General features: G+C 44.1%; 1 protein-coding gene across 3 annotated transcripts in view; it reads right to left on the bottom strand.

The window, feature by feature from the left end:
* The window catches only part of LOC125485425 (AP-1 complex subunit gamma-1-like), a 70,401-nt gene extending 58,265 nt beyond the window's left edge, over window positions 1-12,136 (bottom strand). Inside the window, exons 1-3 of one of the 3 annotated variants that reach the window (XM_048608110.1) lie at window positions 11,968-12,044; window positions 5,225-5,322; window positions 3,439-3,545 (exon numbers count right to left, since the gene is read on the bottom strand). In XM_048608110.1, the coding sequence (XP_048464067.1) occupies window positions 3,439-3,449 (11 nt within the window). In that variant the 5' untranslated portion in view covers window positions 3,450-3,545; window positions 5,225-5,322; window positions 11,968-12,044. The other 2 variants (XM_048608109.1, XM_048608111.1) reach the window with 2 other exon arrangements.
* Between the last annotated feature and the right edge of the window lie 4,427 nt (window positions 12,137-16,563).

Here is a 16,563-nt window from a genome sequence, read left to right as displayed (position 1 = left end):
CAGCGGCGAGGAAAGCTTGACGACTGGGGATCCCTTTACTGCTGCAGCCTTCATCTGCCGTCAAAGCCGTTGATAGAACATGATGTCTTCCATCTTAACTAATGTATTATTACTTCATTAGTAACCTCTTTCTAAGACCCTATAATGAAGTGACTGGTCATTTCACAGCTCCATCAGTTTTCTGAGTATCACTTCCTTAGTGACTGCATTTTCACCAAGTTCCTCTTTTCTTTTAACTCTTGACTTTCAGTTATTATTGGAATGGTTTTTGCATCCTCTATAGTGAATACAGAAGCAATATATTTATTCATTTTGCCTTGCCACATCATTATCATTTAATATTAACTCCCCATTCTCACTCTTGGGAACACCAAGACTACTGACTGTTTTTCTTTTCAAATAGCCATAGAAACACTTGCTATTCACTTTGCTAGTGTCCCATGAATGAATAAGTTAAGAAAAAAGAAACTCTTGAAAACATTCTATGAACTCCACATCCAGTGTGACTCCTTCACCCTTAGCTAATTTTCCTCTTTTTTTGAATGTCTCATGCCCCTCAAGAGCTTGGGCTAAAAAGCACCTCCTTCCTCAACTTACTGCCTTACTCATCAAACTGCTAGTACTTGTTCTAAGTTACACTTAAATAATTGTTACTGCCCCCAGGTCATACTCTGATTGAAGTGCTATTTTTGTGAATACTAATTTTTTTCAGAGGAACAGCAGTGTGAGCATAGCCACACAATAATACAAGTGGTCACTTACTTTCAGAGCTCTGATCTTGAAATTCCATCTCTCTCAATAGAATCCCTACAGTGCATTAAAAGGCCATTCAGTCGATTGAGTCTGCACCAAATGTCCAAAGGGCATCCCACCAACCCATACCTGCACCCTATTCCTGTAACCCCACATTTACTATGGCTAACCCACCTAGCCTGCACATCTCTGCACACTACGCACAATTTAGCACTGCCAATCCACAAACCTGCATATCTTTGGACTTTGGGAGGAAACCAGAGCATTCAGCAGAAACACATGCAGATATGGGGTCCATTTTTGTGGACGGCAAGGCTGGCAGGTGTAGGGAATGCTGGATGACTAGAGAAATTGAGGCTCTGGTTAAGAAAAATGAGGCCGCATATGTCAGGTATAGGCAGTTGGGTTTAAATGGATCCCTTGAAGAGTATAATGGCAGTAGGAGTATACTCAAAAGGGAAACCAGGAGGGCAAAAAGGGGACATGAGGCAGCTTTGGCAAACAGGGTTAAGGAGAATCCAAAGAGATTCTACAAATATATTAAGGTCAAAAGAGTAACTAGGAAGACAAGAGGGCCCCTTAAAGATCAGCAAGGCTACCTGTGTGTTGAACCACAGAAGATGGGTGAGATACTAAATGAGTATTTCGTGTCAGTGTTTTTTGTGGAGAAGGATATGAAATCTAGAGAACTTGGGAAAAATATAAAGTGATATCTTGAAAACTGCCCATATTAAACAGGCATGCTGGATGTCTTAAAACACAAAGTTGGATAAATCCCCGGGACCTAATCAGGTATACATCAGAACTTTGTGGGAAGCTAAGGAAGTGATTGCTGGGCCCCTCGCTGAGATATCTGTATCATCGATAGCCATGGGTGAAACGCTGGAAGACTGGAGGTTAGCATTATTTAAGGAAGGTGGTAAGCAAAACGCAGGGAACTATAGACTGGTGAGCCTGACATCAGTGGTGGGTAAGTTGCTGGAGGCGATTCCGAGGGAAAGGATTTACATGAATTTGGAAAGGCGAGGACTGATTATGGATAGTCAACATGGTTTTGTGCATGGGAAATCATGTCTCACTAACTTGCTTGAGTTTTTAGAAGTGACAAAGAAGATTGATGAAGGCAGAGCAGTGGACATTGTCTATATGGACTTCGGAAAGGCATTCAACAAGGTTCTGCATGGCAGACTGGTTAGCAAGGTTAGATCACATGGAATACAGGGAGAGCCAGCCATTTGGATACAAAATTGGCTCGAAGGTAAGAGACAGAGGATGGTAGTGGAGGGTTGCATTTCAGACTGGAGGCCTGTGACCAGTGGTGTGCTGCAAAGATTGGTGCTGGGTCCACTGCTTTGTCATTTATATAAATGATTTGGATGTGAACATAGGAGGCATGGTTAGTAAATTTGCAGATTACACCAAAATTGGTGTTGTAGTGGACAGTGAAGGAGGTTACCTCAGAGTACAATGGAACGTTAATCAGATGGGCTGAGGAGTGGCAAATGGGGTTTGATTTAGATAAATGTGAGATGTTGCATTTTGGTAAGGCAAATCAGGGCAGGGCTTTACATTTAATGGTCAGGTTCAGGGGAGTGTTGCTGAACAAAGAGATCTTGGAGTGCAGGCTCATAGTTCCTTGAAAGTGGAGTTGCAGGTAGACAGGATAGTGAAGGCAGCGTTTCGTATGCTTGCCCTTATTGGTCAATATATTAAGTTTAGGAGTTAGGAGGTCATGTTGCGGCTGTAAAGAACATTGGTTAGGCCACTTTTGAAATACTATGTTCAATTCTGGTCTTTGTGCTATAGGAAAGATGTTGTAAAGCTCGAAAGGGTTCTGTAAAGATTTATAAGGGTTGGAGGGTTTGAGCCATAGGGAGAGGCCAAATAGGCTGGGGCTATTTTCTCTGAAGCATTGGAGGTTGCCAGGTGACCTTATAGAGGTTTATAAAATCATTAGGGGGCATGGATAGGGTGAATAGCCAAGGACTTCTTCCTGGGATAGGGGAGTCCAAAACCATACCATAGGTATATGGTGAGAGGGGAAAGATTTAAAAGGACCTAAGAGGCAACTTTGTCATGGGGAGGGTGGTGTGTGTATGGAATGAGCTGCCAGAGGAGGTGGAAGAGGCTGGTACAATTACAACATTTAAAAAGGCATCTGGATGGGTACATGTATAGGAAGGATTTAGAGGGATATGGGCCAAATGCTGGCAAATGATTAATTTAAGATATCCGGTCTGCATGGTCAAGTTGAACTGAAGGGTCTGTTTCCATGCTGTACATCTCTACAACTGTCTAACATGCAAACTCCACACAGTCAGTCACCCAAGGCTGGGTTCGAACTTGGGTCCCTGGCACCACGAGGCAGCAGTGCTAACCACTGCGTCAGCATGCCACCCAAATAGATAAAGACCCTTATAAATTTCAGTAGTTAACTTACCATAACTGAATTAACTTGCACTGAATGATCCTGATCTTTAAAGCTTAAGTTTGCAAAGCAGCCCCTTTCTGTAATGGGAAGCAAAGACTAGCTCACAAAACTGCTACATGACTACCGAAAGAGAGTTACCAATAGAGTAGTTGTAACATTGTAACATTCAGCAAAATAATGCAACAATTTCAGAAAGGTTTCTATCAATGACTGGGTATTTTCGAATCAACCTGTAGAGAGATGTTATTACATACCTTTGGAACATGTGGGACTCGAACACAAGCCTCCTGGCTCAGGGATAGAGACACTATCACAACAGCCCCTTCAATGACTAGGAAATATTCAATCCTGTGTAATACAGCTGTGGGTATAAATAAATTCACCAAACATCGTTTTTGACATATGCTTAAGCGCCAACATTTTTTCTACATTAAGATGATGCTACATAAATGGAATTCTTCCAGCAAAGAGCTTTACTTACTAGAAACACTTTACAAGAATGTTGGGATTTTAGCAGGAAAGCAAATCCCTTGGGAAAAATTGATCTGAATTTAGAACATGAGAGAGCTGGTCCAGGTCTTGTGCGAAAACAAAAATCGGGGAATTGCACATCCATTAATCAGACCCCATTCAGCCCAAATGGCTACTGCAGCGCTTTAAAACTGCTTTTGTCTCAGACAGTCCCAATTCTTTCAGAAAATTATGAAACGTTATAGTTGAGGGAGTAACCATTGATTTTATTTTAAAAAGGCAAAGGTAGACAAATTCTTGGCTCTCTGGCTCAACTTATATAGGTAGTGTGTAATCCATATACGAAATGAAGATATCTAGTGCTTGAGAAAGTGAAGAAATATTCTGTTTGTATCTCTATTATTTTTGTTGGCAATCTGTAGACTTGTGAGCTACAATGATTCACCAGACAAAATAACCAGATAGGACTCCAGATATTTTCTAATCAACCTGTTCAGAAATGTTATTACATATCTCAGAAGGTGGGATTTGAACCTGGGCCCTCTGGCTCAGACATATGGACAATACCACTGCACCACAAGAGCCCTACCAGACAATATTCTATGCTTTACTCAATAAAAATGAGCAAACTGAATCATGCTTCAGTCAGGTTATTAATATATTGTCTAATGGAGCCACATAAAAGCATTCCTTAAGAGAAGAATGTTACAGAAAAAAAAACATACAATCAAATGCTGTTGTTAATGACTGGTCCCATAATTGACTACTCACTACAGGAGCTTACACTGCTCTACAAGCCACAGTGGTCACAAACGCTTCATTCTATTCCTGGTCTATCGCAAACTACACAATATTAGTTGTATGGCAACAAGAGTGTGATAACTTGCCTCAAACTCTGCAAAATGGTCATCATTACAGTTCACTTTTCAGCCACATTCATAACACAAGGATTAAGTTTTGGGGATTCAAAGTTGTGAGGAAGAAATTTTTTTTTTTTTTTACATTCTGAGCGGTAATGACCTGAAACTGAGTGTATGTAAGGTGATGGCGACAGAGATGAATAATTTCACATAAAACTGGACTGGTATTCAAAGGAAATAAATTAAGGGCTACATCGACAGCAAGGAGGGAGTGACACTGACTTTGTTGCTGTACAGAGAGCCTGCGTGGACTTGATAAGCCAATGGCCTCTTGGCCTTAACAACAGGCTCAATAGAATACCTTCTGTCATCTCCAGCATGATGTCACCAAACACAACTTGACTCTCTCTTCAGCATTCTAAAGTGACCATTGCTACTGCATTACCCTGGTCCATTCCTTAGCCATCACCAAATCCACATCCCTCCCATACAGCAATTTTCTATGCAAACCAAGGAACTGCAACACTTGCCATTTTAATTCCTCACTTCTCACCTTTCAAGGCCCCAAACAGTAATTCAAGATGAAACATAGATCGACTTCACCGCTCATAGGGTGAACTCACCTACGTTAGGTGAGTCAAATACAAACTGGGTGAACTTGTAGTGCAATTCTGTTTTTATCAGCAAATGATTCTGAACTTTCACTAACCTGCCACCTTAATATTCCATCCTGATTCCAGTCTGACCCTTCTACTCATTCAAAACAAAACTTCAACAAATTAGCTTGCACTGTAGGTGGGTGGAGCACTATAATAAAAACAAAATCAAACAGTCAACAGAAACATTCAGAATTGGCAATGGAAACTCAAAATTAAATCAAAACATCATTATTAGGGGTGATGATGTACCCAGACCTGGTGGTGCTCACCATTCCACGAAAGCCTTTATTGTGCCAGTAGACATGAATGCTCCTTCTCAAGGGACATTCAAGGGTTGACATTATCATGGAAGTGGGACAGACAATTGGCACTACTACTCCTTCTATAGTCTGTTGCCTGGATCTGCTGATGGCAATTTGGCTAGGCCTCAGAAGCAGGCCGACGAGGAAAATGTCTGATCTGAACACGCCTACCTACCACCATCACCACACAGGGTGCCCAGAGTAGGAGCGTGATGCAGAAGTGCAACAATAAGTTTAAAACCAGCCCCTTTAAGAAACCAAATGGGGGCTGCAAACAAAAGAATTCAACATAAACACAAAGCACACAATTTTCTCCAAGCCATAAAAACTACATGACCTGACACTTAGTGAACCTCCTTATCCTTTTATTATATGGGACGAACTTGTGCAACACTCTCCAAGCCATATCTCCAATGAAAGAGGAGGGGCCACTTACAAAGGGCCCTCCATTGCAGATCCCTGTCACCAGAATGTAGGGTGTAACCCCAAGGAAGACTGGAGTGGCAGAGAATGGTATGCAATAGTAACCCATTTGGCACCTCCCCTATACCATTTTAAAGGGGCACAGAGGGAATTTCATCAAGATGATTCAAATTGTGGAGCATCTTATACTGAGGGTGTGTTTGGTATCTGGGGTCAATTTTTAGCTTTGGCTTCACAAAGTATTCCAATAAACCCCAACACATGCTTGAGCAACAGCAAGACATCTTTTGACTGAATACCATACTAGCCTTCAGGACTCAATTCAAGTTTAGCTATTTTACATCATAACCTCTTCCCCGCTACTCCACCCACATGTTTCATTTGTTTCTGTCGGTTCCACTTTCTTTCCACACATTAGATATTCAGGATCCCACTGATCAGACCTCCCTGAGGCACAGTTCCGCTTTTTTCCTAGTCCTACTACCACTCCTATTCCTTTAATTACTTCATCTGACTTTCATACTTCTCTTTTATTCTTCTCACTTTTCACTTTCATTTGCTCAAATCCTCATACATTCCCAAATTCTGTTAGCACTGATGAAAGGTTACAGGTCTTGCAGTGTTAACTGCTTCTATCTCCTCAGACGCTGCTAAAACAGCTGAACAATTCCTTCAGAGATCGTAGGAACTGCCGAAGCTGGAGAATCTGAGATAACAAGGTGTAGAGCTGGATGAACACAGCAGGCCAGGCAGCTTCAGAGGAGCAGGAAAGCTGACGTTTCAGGTCTGGACCCTTCTTCAGAAATGGTGGAGGGGATGGGGGTTCTGAAATAAATAGAGAGAGGGGGAGGTGATGAAAGAAGGTAGATAGTGGAGCCGACAGGTGGAGAGAAGACGGACAGGTCAAGGAGGCAGGGATGAAGCCAGTACAGGTGAGTGTAGGTAGGGAGTTGGGATGGGGGATTGGTCAGTGAAGAGGGAGGGGCAGGTAGGTGGGAGAGAAGACGGACAGGGCAAGGAGGCAGGGACGAGTGGGGCTGGTCTTGGGATGAGGTCGGGTGTGGGGAGAATTTGAAGCTTGTAAAGTCCACATTGAGACCATTGGGCTGCAGGGTTCCCAGGCAGAATATGGGGTGCTGTTCCTCCAGTTTTCAGGTGGCATTGTTGTGGCACTGGAGAAGGCCCAGGATGGACATGTCGTCCAAGGAGTGGGAGGGGGAGCTGAAGTGGTTCGCGACTGGGAAGCGTTGTCGTTTATCACGAACCAAGCGTAGATGCTCCACAAAGCGATCTCCAAGCCTCCGCTTGGTTTCCCCGATGTAGAGGGGGCCACATCGGGAACAGTGGATACAATATAACACATTAGCGGATGTGCAGGTGAACATCTGTTTACTGTGGAAGGTTTTCTTGGGGCCTGGGATGGAGGTGCGGGGAGAGGCGTAGGGGCAGATGTAGCACTTCCTGTGGTTGCAGAGAAAAGTGCAAAGGGTGGTGGGGCTAGAGGGGAGTGTGGAGCGAACGAGGGAGTCGCGGAGAGAGCGGTCCCTCCAGAAGGCAGATAAGGGTGGGGAGGGAAATATATCCTTGGTAGTAGGGTCAGATTGCAGGTGGCAGAGAATGATGCATTGAATCTGGAGGTTGATGGAGTGATACGTGACGACAAGGGAAATTCTGTCTTTGCTGTTATTGGGGGGAGGGGGTGTGAGGGCTGAGGTGCGGGAAACACAAGAGTTGTGGTCGAGGGCATTTTTGACCACTGTGGAGGGGAACTTGTGGTCCTTGAAAGACGAGGACATCTGGCATGTCCGGGAGTGGAACGCCTCATTTTGAGCAGATGCGGTGGAGGCGAAGGAATTGGGAATAGGGGATAGTATTCTTGCAGGAAGGTGGGTGAGAGGAGGTGTAGTCTAGATAGCTGTGGGAGTCGGTGGGTTGAAATAGATATCAGTTTCCAGGTGGTTACCAGAGATGGAGACAGAGAGGTCCAGGAAGGAGAGAGAGGTATCAGAGACAGTCCAGGTGAACTTAAGGTTGGGGTGGAAGGTGTTAGTAAAGTGGATGAACTGTCCCTCCTCACTGACCAACTCCCTACCTACACTCAAAGGTGGCTTCATCCCCACCTCCTTGACCTGTCCGGCTCCACTACCCACCTTCTATCATCGCCTCCCCCTCTCTCTATTTATTTGAGCCCCTTTCCCTCCCCCATTTCCGAACAATTCCTTCCTTGTGTTCAGATTTCTAGCAACTGCAGCTTTGCTTTTGCACATGCTAGTTATAGGGGCTTATGGCAAGAACAAGATCAGTTATGGCTACACAGCACCTCAAAATACTAAGGACAAAATTTTTAAAAAACGTAGACTGGGGGGAAAAAGTCTGTCAGCTGTCACTGCCTGATAAAGTCCCCAGGGGTTACCAACAGAACCACGCTCTTATAGCAGCTAGGGGCTGGAAGACAGGAAGGACTAATGACAAAATTAGCCAAGAAAAACATCCACAAATCAGCACTGGCTAAGAACGAATTTTCATTTCGTACTTCAAAGAATGCCTTCATAGCACGGTTAATAACAGTAAACTAATACATGGTGTTAAAGCTTGCAGAAGTGGGGATTGCCCAGGAGACTTCCTTTTTCAATTGTACTCTTCAGTGGAATTTCTAGTACCCTATTCTCTCAGCAACTTTCAATTCAGAAGAAAAATTCCAGTTATTTTTCCTGTGTTTTTGGTAGTTAATTCTGGTGCATTCGAGGTCTAATTATTGATTATTTTTTTCCCAACACACTACCACCTCTCCAATCCTTCCTTCAATCAAGGAAAAAGAAAATAATTCAGTAATGTTACTTTGTGATGTTAGCTAAATCAATGCATTTTCAGAACATAACTATGTCCTGAAAATTCTAAACTTTTTTTTTAGTAGAAAGACTGTCATTACTCCTAGCTCAGTGCCTTCTTAGCTAAACTAAAATCTAACTGTAAATTGTTGTAAAAGAACAGTACAATTAGATAGCACTTACATTAACTGGACATCCCTAGGTGCTTCCCAGAAATGTAATCATACAAAAATTGATATTGAGCAACAGATGACATTAGTATCATGGGCTCAATAGAAGTGGGTTTTAATGAATGCTGATACACATATTAAAAACATGAATTCAAGAATTTGGGGCCCGGAAATCTGAAGGTACCGCCAATAGTCAGGTGATGGAAATGGGGAGGGGTGTAAAGGGTCAGATATGCAAAAAGGGATAATTCTAACCCACAGAATCATTCTTAAGCATTTTTTTACTGCATATTGAGAAAATGAAAATGCAACATTTCTCTGCCAACATCAATCACACTCAAAATACACGTATCACAGTTCAGGTAACGTTTCCAATACTCGACTTACATGTGGATCTTATTTAAAACACGTTATATACATCAATTCGTGAATGATACTGTGGCATCTTCAATGATACTGCGGCATCTGCAATGATACTGCAATCATTGCTAATTAGTGGTGAGCAAGGGATATTTTAGTGGCCTATGTGCTAAAAACGGGGAAGATTGTTGAAACTCATTTTGTCATAAACTGTCCTGTCTGTTGATGTTGAGGGTTCTATCAGTCTTATCTAGAACTGAATGCAAATTATCAAGCTGGAAACAAAAATAAACCTGCTGTGCAATCCAGCCTCTACTAATTGGCATCATTTTGCAGGATCAGAAATAACATAATTGCACTGCTTGGGATTTCAAAAAGATGTTTTCATTTCAAGCAGTTGAGCATTCCTGCCAGTTGTAAGGCATGTAAAACGTCCACAGGCTTGACAGCCAAACAGCGTTGATCCTTGGTCACCATCAGCTATTCCCCATTTTTCTAGGCAACAACTTGCAGTGATGGTTGCAGCTGTTCATTATCCCATTATCTCTCATTTCAACTGTTCTTGAGAAAGGCTGAAAGCACCTGGGTTAGAAGCATACTACCAGTCGAGACATATTTAAGAGCAACCTTTCCTAGGGAATGAGGTTAAGTACACACCCTAGGTTCCCAAACAGTGCAAGGAAAATAATTTCTTCCACAATGCGCCTGTCAGTTAGTAGCACAGGAAAATGTAAACCTATTACAGCATTGTGCTTCAGTGCAGGGAATTTTACCACTAGGATTCATTCAGATGGCCTGGCTTTTAAAAAAAACAACACATTTTAGCATAGTGTTTACGAAGTAACTAAATGGTAATAAACAATCTTTCTAATGTTCTTCCTAGGACCAAAATCATAATCTTCAGAAAGGTTGCGATTATTAAAATGTCTCATGATCACACAAACCACATATAGCAGACACTCCATGAGCCCATCCTTAAAATGCCTTTCAGAAATGAAACTGCATAACAGTATGCAGAATTACAGATTCTTGGAAGGGAATCTTTGCAATTCAATACACCATATATATACACTGAGGTATCTGACACTACACCATCTTACATGCACATGGTACATCTTGTCAACAATTTTTTGATTATCCTGCAAAGTATATATTAAAGTTGGAGTATGCAAGATTTGTTACTTTGCAGATTTTAACTGCACACAGCGAATCACCTGCAGTGTCAACACCCTCTTTGCTGCAGAAGACAGTTGACTGGCTAATCATCCAATAAAAGAGTGTGATAAGAGAAAAATCACTTTTTAAGTTGCACATAAAGAGTATGAATGAAGCATGAAGGAAAAAGCACGTGTGGATGTGGGGCTTGTTCTATATCTGTACAGTACTTGCAGCTGGAACCGTATGACATAATACCAATTAGCCCCTATTCCTACCCAGTCAAATTCTTTATTTGCAGGCATCTAATAAGACCCACAAACATTTGCAGCATTGAAGGATATCTTTCATTCTCACCATACAAAACTAAATCTACTGGCACTTTCCACTTTTTCTTACAACTATATTCAAATATAAAAAGCAGAACGTTGAGCAGCTTCATTTGTGAATATATGGAGACTGACAGAGGTCCAACTACCACACAGCCCATCCTTGTATATTGTGGCTTGTGAACAAGCAATGTCATTATCCAATACAACACAGTGTGGAGCTGGAGGAACACAGCAGGTCAGCAGCATCAGGGAAGCAGGAAAGTTGACATTTCCGGTCAGGAATTTCTGAAGAAGGGTCCCAACCCGAAATGTCAACTTTCCTGTTCCTCTGATGCTGCCTGACCTGCTGTGTTCTTCCAGCTCCACACTGTTGTCTCTGATTCAAGCATCTGCAGTTCTTGCTATCTATGTGTCACTATCCAAGCTACACTCAGCCTAGGTGAGAACCTCCCTCCACCTCCCTGGCTTACACTAGCACTGCAAAAGGCCTCCTCTATGACCTAAGTTAGATGCGCCAAAAGCCCATCTTTGCAGCTCAGTTCAGGGTCCCACCATGAACAACATGCCTTGCACCCATGCCAATGTAGTGCCCCACCACCTTTCTCCTCAATTCAGGGAAAGGCCCCTGAAGCAACATTCCAACACCACCACCTTCCCCCCACACACACCTTCTCCTCCCCCAAACCACCTCCGTTGGCTCAGGTGATGGCTCCTAACCACAACCACACATCTCCATATCCCACTCTCCTTCTGGTGCTGGTGAGGGCCCTTTGTTCTCTGTGCATGGGTCGGGGGGGGGGGGGGGGGGCTTTTTTACTTACCCCTGCCCCAACTCCAAACCAGGTACGGGCTGTCTTCTCCCCACTTCCACAATCAGGGATCTGCACTCTCCTCCACATAACCATCCCTCGGTGAGGTCTCTCACCTCCAACCCCCCGAGGACGCCTTCCCTTCACCTTTCCCTCCCCCTATCCCCTGAACGTCCTCTCTCCACTCCTCTCATACCTCCCATTTCCCCTCGCTCATCATGCCCTCCTTTCAATCCCCCTTCCCACTCTCCTTACTGCCGCCCCCACTGCCTGGGGAAAGGGAGACCCTCTACAGATGAGCTCGGTCTATGCACCTGTCACTGAGGGAGGGGGAGGGGGAGGTCAGTTTTCATCCTCACTCCGTCCACCCCCAACACAATCAGAACCAGCTTTCGACGCGCTCTTTGGTCCAACCTGCGCTCGGGCCGCATCCTAAGGAATTCACAGATGCACGGCCACCGCCTGGGACTGCTGCCAGCCTCTGATACTCACCATCACCCCCAAAGCGCAATCCGACCAACAGTCTCCCCGATATCCTCTGTAGCCGAAAGATGGCGGCCGTTTCAGGCTAGAAAGGGCCCCGCGCGCATGTGCAGCTGCTTGCCGCGCATCCTGGGAATTATAGTTCTCCATCGTCACCGTAAAGCGCTTCTGGCCCGTCATGAGACTACAAACACCGGCAGCACACAATGCGCAGGCGCCTTCCCCTCCGGTGGTGCACGGTGCACTATGGGAGTTGTAGTTCTACGCATAATTCCAGTTCACAGTCGGAGTCATTGCTCATTTCTTCCACCTGGAGTACCGCAGGGACTTTCCATCGATCCATTAAAAAAAAAACCCTGGAATCAACGCGGATTATATGTATTCCCGTAAATTGCAACGGATAAAGGAAGAAGTGATATTTTTGAGAGCGTGATTGGGAAATATTTCCCCGCATCATTGTTCGTGAATCGGGCTGGGTTGTGACAATTTGTGGACTGTACATTCGATTTAACTTCCAAAATACAATCTCACTAGTTTCTGGGAATATACCTGACTCAACAAAGTTTTACTGCGCTGTATTTTGATGCAAGCTCGAGCTGGTCGGGTCCTAAAGGACTGGGTCTGCGGCAGGTGGTGAGGAAACCAACAAGAGGGAAAAACATACTTGACCTCATCCTCACTAATTGCCATCTGCAGATGCTTCTGTCCATGACAGTATCGGTAGGAGGGACCACTACACAGTCCTTGTGGAGACGACGTCTGGCCTCCACATTGAGAATGACTTCCATTGTGTTGTGTGGCATTATCATTGTGCTAAATGGGACAGACGTTGAACAGACCTAGCAACTCCAGACTGGGCATCCATGAGGCGCTGTGGGCCATCAACAGCAGCAGAACTGTACTCCAGCACAATTTGTAACCTCATGGCCCAACATATTCCCCCACTCAACCATTACCATCAAACCAAGGGATAAACCCTAGTTCAATGGAGAGTGTAGGAGGGCATGCCAAGAGCAGCACCAGGCTGAAGGTGAGGTGTCAACCTGGTAAAGCCACCAAACGGGACTGTTTCCATTGCCAAACAGCATAAGCAGCAAGTGATAGGCACATCTAAGCTCTGCAGTCCTGCTGCATCCAGTCACGAATGCTGGTGGATGATAAACAATTCACTGGAGGAGGAGGCTCCACAAATATCCCCAATTTCAATGATGGAAGAGCTCAGCACGTCAGTGCAAAAGATAAGGCTGAAGCCTTTATAGCAATTTTCAGCCAGAAGAGTCGAATGGATGATCCGTCTCGGCCTCTCCAGTGGTCCCCAGCATTACAGATACCAGTCTTCAGCCAATCGGATTCACTCCACATGATAGCAATAAAAGGTTGGAGGCACTGGATACTGCAATAGTACTGAAGACTTGTGCTCCAGAACTTGCTGCTCCCCTAGCCAAGCTGTTCCAGTACAGTTACAACACTGATATCTACCCGACAGCGTTGAAAATTGCCCAAGTACATCCTGTACACAAAAAGCAGGACAAATCCAACCTGGCCAATTACTGCCCCATCAATCTACTGTCGATCATCAGTAAATTGATGGAAGGTGTCATCAACAGTGCTATCAAGCAGTACCTGCTCAGTAATGACCTGCTCAGTGATACCCAGTTTGGGTTCCACCACGGCCAGTCAACTCCTGACGTCAGTACAGCCTTGGTTCAAACATGGACAAAACAGCTGAATTCCATAGGTGAGATGAGAGTGACAGCCCTTGACATCAAGGCTGCTCGACCGAGTGTGGCATCAAGGAGCCCTAGCAAAACTGGAATCAATGGGTATCAGGGGGCAAATTCTCAGGTGGTTAGAGTCATACCTGACTCATGATCGTTGGAGGTCAATCATTTCAGCTCCAGGACATCTCTGCAGGAGTTCCTCAGGGTAGTGTCCTAGGCCCAACCATCTTCAGCAGCTTCATCAATGACCTTCCCTCCATCATAAGGTCAGAAATGGGAATGTTCACCGATGATTGCACAATGTTCAGCACCATTCGTGATTCCTCAGACACTGAAACACTCAATGCCAAAATGTAACAAGATCTGGACAATATCCAGGCTTGGGCTGACAAGCGGGAAATAACATTCACACCACACAAATGCGAGGCTATGACCATCACCAATAAGACACAATCTAACTACTGTCCCTTGACATTTAATGGTGTTACCATCACTGAATCCCCCACTAACAACATCCTGGGAGTTATCATTGACCAGAAACTCAACTGGACTCACCACATAAACACAGTTGCTGCAACAGCAGGTCAGAAGCTTGGAGTACTATGGCGAGCAACTCACCTCCTGACTCTTGGAAGCCTGTCCACCATCTACAAGGCACAAGTCAGGAGGGCGCTGGAATACTCCCCACTTGCCTGGATGGGTGCAACCCCAACAACACTCAACAAGCTTGACACCATGCAGGACAAAGCAACCCACTTGATTGGCACTGCATCCACAACCATCCACTCCCTCCACCATCGATGGTCAGTAGTAGCAATGTGTACTATATACAAGATGCACTGCAGAAATTCACCGAAGACCACTTCCATCTAGAAGGACACAGTGGCATGATGGCTCAGTGGTTAGCACTGCTGCCTCACAGCGCCAGGGACCCGGGTTCAATTCCACCCTCGGGCGACTGTCTGTGTGGAGTTTGCACGTTCTCCCTGTGTCTGCGGGGGTTTCCTCTGGGTGCTCCGGTTTCCTCCCACAGTCCAAAGATGTGCAGGCTAGGTGGATTGGCCATGCTAAATTGCCCATAGTCTCCAGGGATGTTTGGTTAGACATGGGGAAATGCAGGGAGTAGGGGAATGAATCAGGGTGGGATGCTCATTGGAGGGACGGTGTGGACTTGTTGGGCCAAATGGCCTGTTTCCACACTGGAGGGATCCTATGACAAGGGCAGCATATATAATGGGAACACCACCACTTTCACGTTCCCCTCCAAGCTACTCACCATCCTGACTTGGAAATGTATCACCGTTCCTTCACTGTTGCTGGGTCCAAATCCTGGAATTCCCTCCCTAATGGCATTGTATGTCAACCCACAGTGGGTGGACTGCAGCGGTTCAAGAAGGCAGCTCACCACCACCTTCAAAAGCGCAACTAGAGATGAGCAAGAAATGCTGGCCAGCCAGCAACACCCACATTAATTAAAGTCACAACCTAAAATGTTAAATCTGTTTCTCTCTCCACTGATGCTACCAGATCTGCTGAGGTTTTCCAGTCTTCTCTGATTTCATTTCAGTTCTCTATTACAATTTTGCCTGAAATTTTATATATATATCATACAAAAAACAAAAAAATCTGTAAATCAGAAACAAAAGCAGAAATCGCTGAAAAAGCTCGGAAGGTCTGGCAGCATCTATGAAGAGAAATCAGCTTTAATGTTTTGGGTCTGATTTCTCTTCACAGATGCTGCCAGACCTGCTGAGCTTTTCCAGTAATTTCTGTTTTTGTATACATCTTCACCGAACTCAGACCTTAAGCTGGTACTTTAGACCCATCGTAAATCCTTCTTTGAACATCCTATACATTGTTGTATTTCTGGTTAAATATGAGCCACCAGTGTAAAACAGAATAACTGTTAGTGTAGAAACTGATAACCCAAAATAAATAGGAACTGGAGTAGGCCAATGAGCCTGACAAATGTTGACATAAAAGTATAACCAAATGTCAGAAGGTGAAGTGTGTATATACAATATGCAAGTATTTGTTGAAATTCCCAGTAGAAGCACTTTAGGAATGTCCTCAAATCATGCTTGAAGAGGTCAAACACACCCACTGATTCATGGGAATCCTTGGCTTGTGACTGACAAAAATGGAGGAGGTTAATTCAGGTAGGCACTGAACATATTGAGAGACATTGTCACAAATATGCATAAAGTCATGACTTTGGAGCAACTTCACTAGCTTCCAAACAATCCATTTACCCAACTCTGTCCTGCATGTAGCAGAGTCTACAGATTCCATATTAAACGTATCAACCATCTCAGAATCCATGAAACAGGAGTTAAACTCCTTAAACACAAGGGAGTGCCTAAGAAGAAGATTTTCTGTAGCATTACTAATGATGAGACATAGTGCTTTAAAGAGAATGAGGACAATTTTAAGAGCAGTAGATCATTCAACCCTTCCAATAATGAGGTACCATGTCAGAAAATAGGTAATAAAAAATTGTGAGGTGAACTTTATAGAAACCAAAGCTAATTTGCAACCAGTGATGAAATGGAGCAGAAATCGGTTCAAGTTACAAGAATTTATTAACTATAGTTTTACATCCATTTGTCATCAAGCTTGGATGCCAAGATTTTTTTAATGAAAACCATTTGTGGTTAAGTTAAAATCCTGGACACAAAACAGAAATTGCTGGAAAAGCTCAGCAGGTCTGGCAGCATCGGTGAAGGAAAAAACAGAGATAACGTTTCGAGTCCGGTTCCAAGGAAGGGTCACTGGACCTGAAACGTTAACTCTGTTTTTTCCTTCA

The sequence above is a fragment of the Rhincodon typus genome, chromosome 19 (assembly GCF_021869965.1).
Source record: "Rhincodon typus isolate 14 chromosome 19, sRhiTyp1.1, whole genome shotgun sequence".
Taxonomy (NCBI): domain Eukaryota; kingdom Metazoa; phylum Chordata; class Chondrichthyes; order Orectolobiformes; family Rhincodontidae; genus Rhincodon; species Rhincodon typus.
Note: the sequence above shows the minus strand (reverse complement) of the source record. Positions and strands in the feature narration are given on the sequence as shown.